The sequence below is a fragment of the Orycteropus afer genome, unplaced genomic scaffold (assembly GCF_000298275.1).
Source record: "Orycteropus afer afer isolate SDZICR_OR568_19922 unplaced genomic scaffold, OryAfe1.0 scaffold00106, whole genome shotgun sequence".
NCBI classification, from domain to species: domain Eukaryota; kingdom Metazoa; phylum Chordata; class Mammalia; order Tubulidentata; family Orycteropodidae; genus Orycteropus; species Orycteropus afer.
Window position 1 is genome coordinate 6,769,574 of NW_006921693.1, and position 8,720 is coordinate 6,778,293.

Below are 8,720 nucleotides of genomic sequence, written 5' to 3' on the forward strand. Positions count from 1 at the left end.
CGAGACGGGACTATATAAGGAAAAGAAGTCAGCCACCTCCCTTCACTATCTGCTCAAGTACTCGACACAGTTGACGCATGATCCCTTAATTTCGGCTGAGCCTCCTTCTCTCTACATTCGCAAAGAAAAGGGCAGATATCCCTGGCGACTCTGCGATTTCAGGTTAGGGTGGCGGCGTGGGCAGGCCAGGCGGCGGAGGGATTCCGAGAGGGCGCGCCGCGGCCGCTGGCGCGGAGCTTGTGGCGCCAGAATTCGGAGCGCGGAAGAGCCGGAGCAGCTGCTGCTCGAGTGCGTTCCTATCTCCTGTCTCGGCCGCCGAGAGAAGAGGCAGAGAAGATGGTCGTCCTCCGCAGCAGCTTGGAGCTGCACAGCCAACCGGCAGCCTCAGCCAAGGACCCTCTGGACCTGTCCAACGAGTTCCTCAGCCTGGAGCAGATCGGTCGAAGGCGGCTCCGCTCGGCCCGCGCTGCTGAGAAATCCGCGGTCACCGCGGCAGCCGCGGGCGTGAGTACCGGCCGGGGGTGGGCCCCTCGGGCACGGCTGGTGTGGACTGCCCGCGGCTCTGCGCCTCTAGGGGCCTGGGTGATGGGCGGCGGCGTGGGTCGGATGACAGTTGGGGAGCGGGGAAGAGGAAAGAGTGTGGTGGAGAAAAAGTGAAAGAAAAGGCTGCTTACGATCGGAGCCCCGCGAGGAGTGAGTCGAGTCCTAGGGATCGAGTTGGCTGAAGAGGGCTCTGCAGCTCGCTCCCACCTCCTTTTACGGAAGAGGAAACCGACGCCCGCCAGAGCTGAAGCGGTTGGGGACTGAGCCTCGGTTGCTCGGGCTGCTCCCTTCCCTCGTGCCCCCGAGTCGCTCAGGCTCCCGCCCTAGGTTCGCGTCAGTTAGTTGGAAGCCGCACAGTTGACTGACTGCTCGTTGTTGTTGTGTGCTCTGACTCGCAGCGACCCTATAGGACAGAGTAGAACTGGGCCCCCGGCCCACGGTCTCCTAGGCTGTGATCTTTGCGGGAACAGATCGCCAGGACTTTCTCCTCCAGCCCCTGGTAGGTCTGAACCCCGACTTTGCCGTTAGCAGCCGAGCGCTTAACCATTGCGCCACCAGGGCTCCCAAGTGACTGCTTACTGTATGCATCGTGAACGTTTGAGGGCCTGCAAGGATAGAAAGATTGTAATTCAGGTTCCCTGACCTCCATTTCCGATCCACGGGGGTTCGGTAATCAGAGCTCGGTGCATAAGACCCGGTTTCGTAATGTAAAGGGATGCAGACCAACGTTTCCTGTACACGCTCTCTGTAGTTAAGCCGTGTAACAGCCGTAGGTAAATGCATAGTTGTGATGACTATTTTGCAAAGGCAGACGCGGACTCGAAAGGTAACCAGACAGAAAACTGGAACCCGGATTTCTGCCTCCGGATCTTGCTTTTCTGCTGTATCTCGCTGCAGTTACAAACAAGGTCTGTAGGGGAAGTGTGCGAGGGATGGAGCGGTGAGGTCCTGGAGGAGGCGCTCCTTTTAGACAGATGGGGTTTTGAAGGCAGAGTTAAGGGTGACGGAGGGCCCCTCTCCCCACCCCTCCCAGTTGCTGCAGGAAGCTGAGGGGGAGGGACCTGGGTCAGCCAAAGGTCCGAGAGGTGGGGAAGCAGCGCTGGTGAAAGCCAGCAGTGCAGGGATTGGGCTGGTTCTGCTGGCGTTCGGGTCCGCACGGGAGCAGGAAACACAGGACCCGAGAGAGGGGAGGGAACGCCAGTCAGTGAGAGGTCAAGGGGAGGCGGTGTGTGTGGTGGGAAAGAGTGACAGAGTGGAGCCTCTAGCTGGGTTTTCTGTTACTTGTGTTACAAGTCACTACATGAAATTAGTGGCATCTTTTGTGGATGCGTTTTACCGATTGTACCTCGACTGAGATTTCAAACAGAGACTCTGTAGTCCCTTCAGACTCGGATGTTTTGAGTCTGAGTTGAAAATATGTGATTACCTGAAGATTTGGTTCTCAGTCACCAAGGCAGGAGCTGGCAGAGACCTGAGAAAACCAGACCCTTCTGCACTGAACTCCGCGCACTTGAATCATTATCTGTGTTCAGAAAAGCTAATCATTTCAGCAAGCATTTACGGACTGTTTATTATGTTCAGCATAATGCTAGGTCTTGTAGCTACCATGAAATGTTGAACACTGGTTAAGTACATAGGCTCTTAAGAAAGCTTACTTTTGAATCCAGCCTGCCAATAAAGAAGGTTTATACACTTGTTAAACAGTGGTGATACCCACTGCATGGATTGCTGTGTGCTGTGAGTCAATTCTGACTCATGGCAGCAACCCTGAAGGATAGAGTAGAACTGCCCCATAGGGTTTCCTAGGCTGAATCTTTCCTGCAGCAGATCACCTGGTCTTTTCTTCCATGGAGCTTCCATAGTGGGTTTGAACCACCAACCTTTCTTTTAGCAGCAGAGTGTTCAACCTTTGTACCAAAAGGACTCCTTACCATGTGGTTAAAAAAAACCCAAACCCACTGCCATCAAGTTGATTCCTACTCATAGCAATCCTATAGGGTTTCCAAGGCTGTAAATCTTTAAGATTGCCTCATTTTTGTCCCACGGAGTGGCTGGTGGGTTTTGAACCACCGACATTTTAGTTAGCAGGCAAATGCCTTAACCACTGTGTTTGCTGTTGTTATTTGCCGTCGAACCCTAACCACTGTATGTTGTTGTTGTTGTTATGTGCCGTTGAGTCGGCCCCGACTCACTGTATAGTGAGGTTTAAATGTGATCATACATGTTAAGGAGTTTAATTGACCACTTGGCATATCGTTGTTGTTGTATGCCATTGAGTCGGACCAACTCATAGCCACACCTTCTTGGGTTTCCGAAGCAGTATTACTAAGGAAATAGATTGCCCAATCTTCATATGTTAGGAGTAATTATCAGCCAGTTTTATTGCTGTTACCTGTGGAGTCATCCTTGCCTACTTTCTCTCTTCCCACATCTAATATATTAGCAAAATCTGCTGGCTCTCCTTGGTTGCCATGCTGATTCAAGCCATTATCTCTTGCCTGGATTATTAAAATAGATTTTTGGCCAGCTTCCCTGTTATGTGTGTGTATAAACCCACTGCCGTAGGGTCGTATCCGACTCATAGCGACCCCTCCTTGGGTTTCTGAGGCAGTATCACTAGAAGTAGATTGCCCAACCTTCCTTCCAAGGAGTGGCTGGTGGGTTTGAACTGCCAACCTTCTAGTTAGTAGTTAAATGCCTTAGCCACTATGCTACCAGAGCTCCCGATATCTATGTATTTTTATATACACAAATCTGTTCTTAAAAGTCAGTTTTCAATACAGCTCTAAGTGATCCATTTAAAAAGTCAGAAGAGTCTATCATGTCTCTGTTCAAAAACCCTCTAGCTGCTCTTTGAATACCAGGACCTTTGTGCTTGTGTTCCATCTACTTGGAATATTCTCCCCTTCAAACTCTGCCTGGCTGGTTTCTTACCTCCTTTCATATATATTAGTTAATTTTAAAACAGCAACAAAAACTTTCAGAATTCATAGTGCTTCCTGTGTTCCAAGAACTTTACAGATACTCACTTGGATTATCTTTGTTTTGCAGATGAGAAAATTGAGCCACAGACATTTAAATAACTTGCCAAATCCACCTATGTAGTAAGTGGTAGAACTGGGATACAAATTGAGGAGTCTGGATTCAAGTCTTTGGTAAAATTTTGTCTTTTCAGTGATGCTTACCCTAAGTAGTCTATTTAAAATTAGAAACTCTTCCTCTAGACATTCTGAATGATTTTCTGCTCTGCTTAATGTCCTCCTAGCACTTACCACCTTCTAACATACTCTATAATTTCCTCGTTTCTTGTATTTATATCTCTCTTGATTCAGAGTGTAACTCCATAGAGACTTGGATTTTGTCTTTTGTTTGATAATATAGTCCCAGTGGATAGATCAGTGTAGCATGTAGTAGGTACACAGTATTTGTTGTTGTCTTCTGATCTAAACAGAGAAGATTTAACACAGTAATATACAGAGATTATCTGCCATGAGGAACCCTGGTGATGCAGTGGTTAAAACACTCGGCTGCCATCTGAAAGGTCTTATGTTCAAACCCACCAGCTGTCCTGTGGGAGAAAGATGTGGCAGTCTGCTTCCATAAAGCTTATAGCCATGGAAACCCTATGGGGCCATTCTACTCTGTCCTTTAGGGTCACTGTGAGTCAGAATCAACTCACCAGCAGTAGTTCCCTGCCCCCCCCACCCCAGTGTGCCATGAACACCACATACTATGTGCAGTTGAGTAGATTCTGACTCACAGCGATCCTGGGTACAACAGAACAAAACATTGCCCAGTCCTGCACCGTCCTCACGATAGTTGCCATCTTTGAGCCCATTGTTGCAGCCACTGTGTCAACCCATCTCCTTGAGTATTTTCCTCTTTTCACTGACCTTCTACCTAACCAAGCATGATGTCCTCCAGGGACTGGTCCCTCCCCAAAACATGTCCAATCCAAAGTACATGAGATGAAGTCTCATCCTCAGAAGGAGCATTCTGGCTGCACTTCCTCCATGACAGATTTGTTTGTGCTTTTGGCAGTCCGTGGTGTATTCAGTATCTTCACCAACACCACAAGTCAAATATATCAATTCTTCAGTCTTCCTTGTTCACTGTCCAGCTTTCTTATGCATATGAGGCTATGGAAAGTATCGTGGCTTGGGTTAGGCACATCTTAGTCTTCAAAGTGACATCTTTTTATATATATATATATATATATATATATATACACTTACATGAAGTCTTTGCAGCATTTGCCCAATGTAGTATGTCATTTGATTTTTTCTGTGGACAGTGATTGTTGATGCGAGTAAAATGGAAACCTTGACAACTTCAAAATTTTCCCATGATTTTGCTTATCAGTCCAGTTGTGAGGATTTTCGTTTTCTTGATGTTGAGGTATGATCCACATTGAAGGCTATAGTCATTGATTTTCATGAGTAAGTACTTCAAGTCCTTTTTGCTTACAGTAAGCAAGGTTGTGTCATCATCTTACCACAGGTTGTTAATAAGTCCTCCAGTCCTGATGCTGCATTCTTCTTCATATAGTCTAACTTCTTGGATTATTTGCTTAGCATACAGATTGAATAAGTATGGTGAAAGGACACAACCCTGACACAAACCTTTCCTGATTTTAAATCATGCGGTATTCTCTTGTGTTTAAACAACTGCCACTTGGTCTATGTACAGGTTATAAATGTCATACCAGTGGTATATGGTGACTGAGCAAAGATTGCTGAATGTTGTAGGGTAGAAAGGATATTTTTCTTTTCTGGGCCAGGATTTCCAGTAGAGAATATATATTTTTGAGAAAAATAACCTCCCTTTTATAAATCAAGGGCCTATGTAGACCATGAGAGTTAGAGTCTGTGTAGATTGGATCAAAGAAATGGATAGTCCTGAGGGATAATTCAGGAGCTCTGGTGGTGTATGCCTAAGGCATTTGCTTCTGGTTTGCTAACCAGAAGGCTGGTGGTTCAAACCACCAGCCACTCCTTGGAAGGAAGATTGGGCAATCTACTTCCACAGTGATAATTGCCTCGGAAACCCAAGGAGGGGTTGCTATGAGTTGGATCCGACTAGACAGCAGTGAGTTTGGCTTTTTTGGTTGTGGAGAGATAATTTATTCATATCTGACAAAAGCCCAGCAACACCAAAAATGAAATATATCATTGTGATTGGAGTATTTTCTGATTGGAGACTTTACATTCAGCATATTTGATTTGGTTATAGGTTGCTTTTTAGATTAATCATGCATTTCAGAAGTTACCTCTGTTCACTCTGAATGTATTTGTGTATTTCCTGGTGTAGTGCCTAAGGCATTTGCTACTAACCAGAAGGCTGGTGGTTCAAACCCACCAGCCACTCCTCGGAAGGAAGATTGGGCAATCTACTTCAGTAGTGATACTGCCTTGGAAACCAAATGAAGGGTCGCTATGAGTTGATGGTACTCAATGGCAGTGAGTTTGGATTTGGTCACCCATATCTTTATTGGCAATGGTTTCTTGGAGTAGATTACCTCTACATATGGCTAAATTTATTCGTTCACTTGGATTTTTCTTAGTTTAATCTGAGAGACTGACCTCATCTTCAGGTTCTGAAGGTGCTTACTGTTTATTAACCATATTTTATTTTTCGGTTTTGACTGTGATCTCATTCAGCTGTGCTTAAAAATTTGTTCTCATCTTTGCACTTGTTGTTGTTGTTGTTATGTGCCGTCGAGTCGGCCCCGACTCATAGCGACCCCTCCTTGGGTTTCCGAGGCAGTATCACTACGGAAGTAGGATTGCCCAACCTTGCTTCCGAGGAGTGGCTGGTGGGTTTGAACCGCCAGCCTTCTGGTTAGCAGTCAAGTGCTTTAGCCACTATGCTACCAGAGCTCCTCATCTTTGCACTAGTGTTTGTTATTTCCTCAATTGGATGGGCCTCATGATTATTTTGTTGTTTTCAGTTCATATTTTTTGTTTTTTTAACTTATTTTTTCAATCTACCAAACTTAGGAGTTCAGAGGCCACTTTTGTGGTTTCCTTTTCCTCTAAGTCAAACCAGTAATTGTCTATTTCCATATTTTCACAGGTGTGATGTTCTTTGATTTCTGTAAATTTAGGGTCATTTCTCATACTGGAAAGTCACTTAAGGATGAATAGCAAGGTTTTTTGGTGATGATTGTATATTAGTTCTGCATTTGTTTACCTACATTTTTATTCCTTCCATATGTTGTTAGGTAAAACAAAACAAAACATGTTACAGTATGAGGAAACTACTATTTTATTGTTCCTTTTTAATTATATGCTTATTAAAAAGTCTGGAAAGATATTCCAGATTCAACACTAATGTGTGCAATATATGAGAGATTTTTTTAAAACTTGAAGCATAGCACAACACAGGAAAAATTTTTTCAAAAAGTGTATAGCTCAGTGAAGCATGTACAGAGATTTTTACATGTGGTCATGAATGCTGCTTCCCAGAGTTGGGTGACATGACAGCTCTGTGTTCTAGATAGTGTGCTTGGTTTGGGGCAAAGATACGTAAGTAGTCTAATTTTACTTGGCAGTTTATGTTAGACTGGAGCATAAGTCAGTAAGGGCCCTTGATTGTGAGCTTAGAAGTTGTACTTTTATTTGAGAGAGGAGCCAGGAACAGGGATCTGATGAGATAGTGTTTGTAATAGGTTATAGTCAACAAAGTTGAAGCTTGAAAGACTAGTTGCAAGATTATAATAGTAATAAATAAAACAAAACAAAAAAACACTCTCACTTCCATCGAGTTGATCCCAACTCATAGTGACCCTAAAGGACAGAGTAGAACTACCTCGTAGAGTTTCCAAAGCTGTAAATCTTTACGGAAGCAGACTGCCTCACCTGTCTCCCACAGAGCGGTTGTTGGGGTCAAATCACCAAACTTTTTTTTGGTTAGCAGTCCAGTGCCTTACCTACTGCACCACCAGAGCTCCTCATGGTAGTACTGGCTACAACTTAAATAACACTTGCTATGTGTCAGGCAAGTTACCTAACACACACAAATTTACCCTATAAAGTAACTTATTAGCCTCATTATAGATAGGGAAACTGAGGCAGAGAGACCTGTGTAACTTGTCCAGGATCACACTGCCCTAAGTGATCAAGCCTGAGCAGTCTGCCTGTAGAGTTTGAGCTTTCAGTTAGTACATTGTTACAACATAGTCCAAGGGAGAGCAAACCGAGGTCTAAACTGAGGTGGTAATAGGAATGGGGAGGAAAATGCCAAAGAATGCTGCAAGGGGTCTGAGAAGTGTTCACATACAGGGAGGCAGGACACAGGACGGTGGTGTCCTGCAGCAGGTGGGAAGACGATGGCAGAGTTTGAGGAGAGGTTAGGATTACATCTCTTTTGGAGAAACCTATATAGTGTAGTGATTGTTGACTCCTGCATGTGAATGAAAAATAGCAAATCAGAAAAAGACTAAGAAGATCTTGAACAATGGCTGTATTTTAGGGGTGAGAAGAGGATGAATCGTGTAATTAAGACTATCACGTAGACCAAGAGATGAAAGCATTTAAACCAGGGACTGATCATCTCCATAGACGTTAATGAAGAGGAGCACATGGCGTTCGATGTGCCTGTTGGGATGCAGTTTTGGATCTACTGAAGGGGGCTGTTGTAGAGGTGAACTACAGGCGAACCTCATTTTATTGCATTTTTCTTTATTGTGCTTTGTGGATATTGCATCTTATTTTTTTTACAGACTGAAGGTTTGTGGCAACCCTGTGTTGAGCAAGTCTGTAAGCAGCATTTTTCCAACAGCATGTACTCATTTTATGTCTCTGTGTCACATTTTGGTAATTCTCACAATGTTTGTCATAATGCTATTGTGTACTTAATCGACTATAGTATAAACATAACTTTTATATGCACTGGGAAACAAATTTGTGTGACTGGCTTTATTGCAATATTCACATTACTGTGATTACTGGAACTGAATCTGCAATATCCCCAAGGTATGCCTTGTAACTGGGAGCTCTGGTAGCATAGTGCCTAAGGCACTTGACTGCTAACCAGAAGGCTGGTGGTTCAAACCCACCAGCCACTCCTCAGAAGGAAGATGAGGCAATCTACTTCCATAGTGATACTGCCTCAGAAACCCAAGGAGAGGTCGCTATGAGTCAGGTCTGACTCTACGGGCGTATAACAACAACAAC

The 8,720-nt window shown here is 44.7% G+C and overlaps 1 protein-coding gene across 1 annotated transcript in view; it reads left to right on the forward strand.

The window, feature by feature from the left end:
* The first annotated feature begins 336 nt into the window (after positions 1-336).
* ATAD2 (ATPase family AAA domain containing 2) overlaps positions 337-8,720 on the forward strand; it is a 65,487-nt gene continuing 57,103 nt past the window's right edge. Inside the window, exon 1 of the mRNA XM_007943429.1 lies at positions 337-504. Coding sequence (XP_007941620.1) covers positions 337-504 — 168 coding nt within the window. The remainder of the gene's footprint in view (positions 505-8,720) is intronic.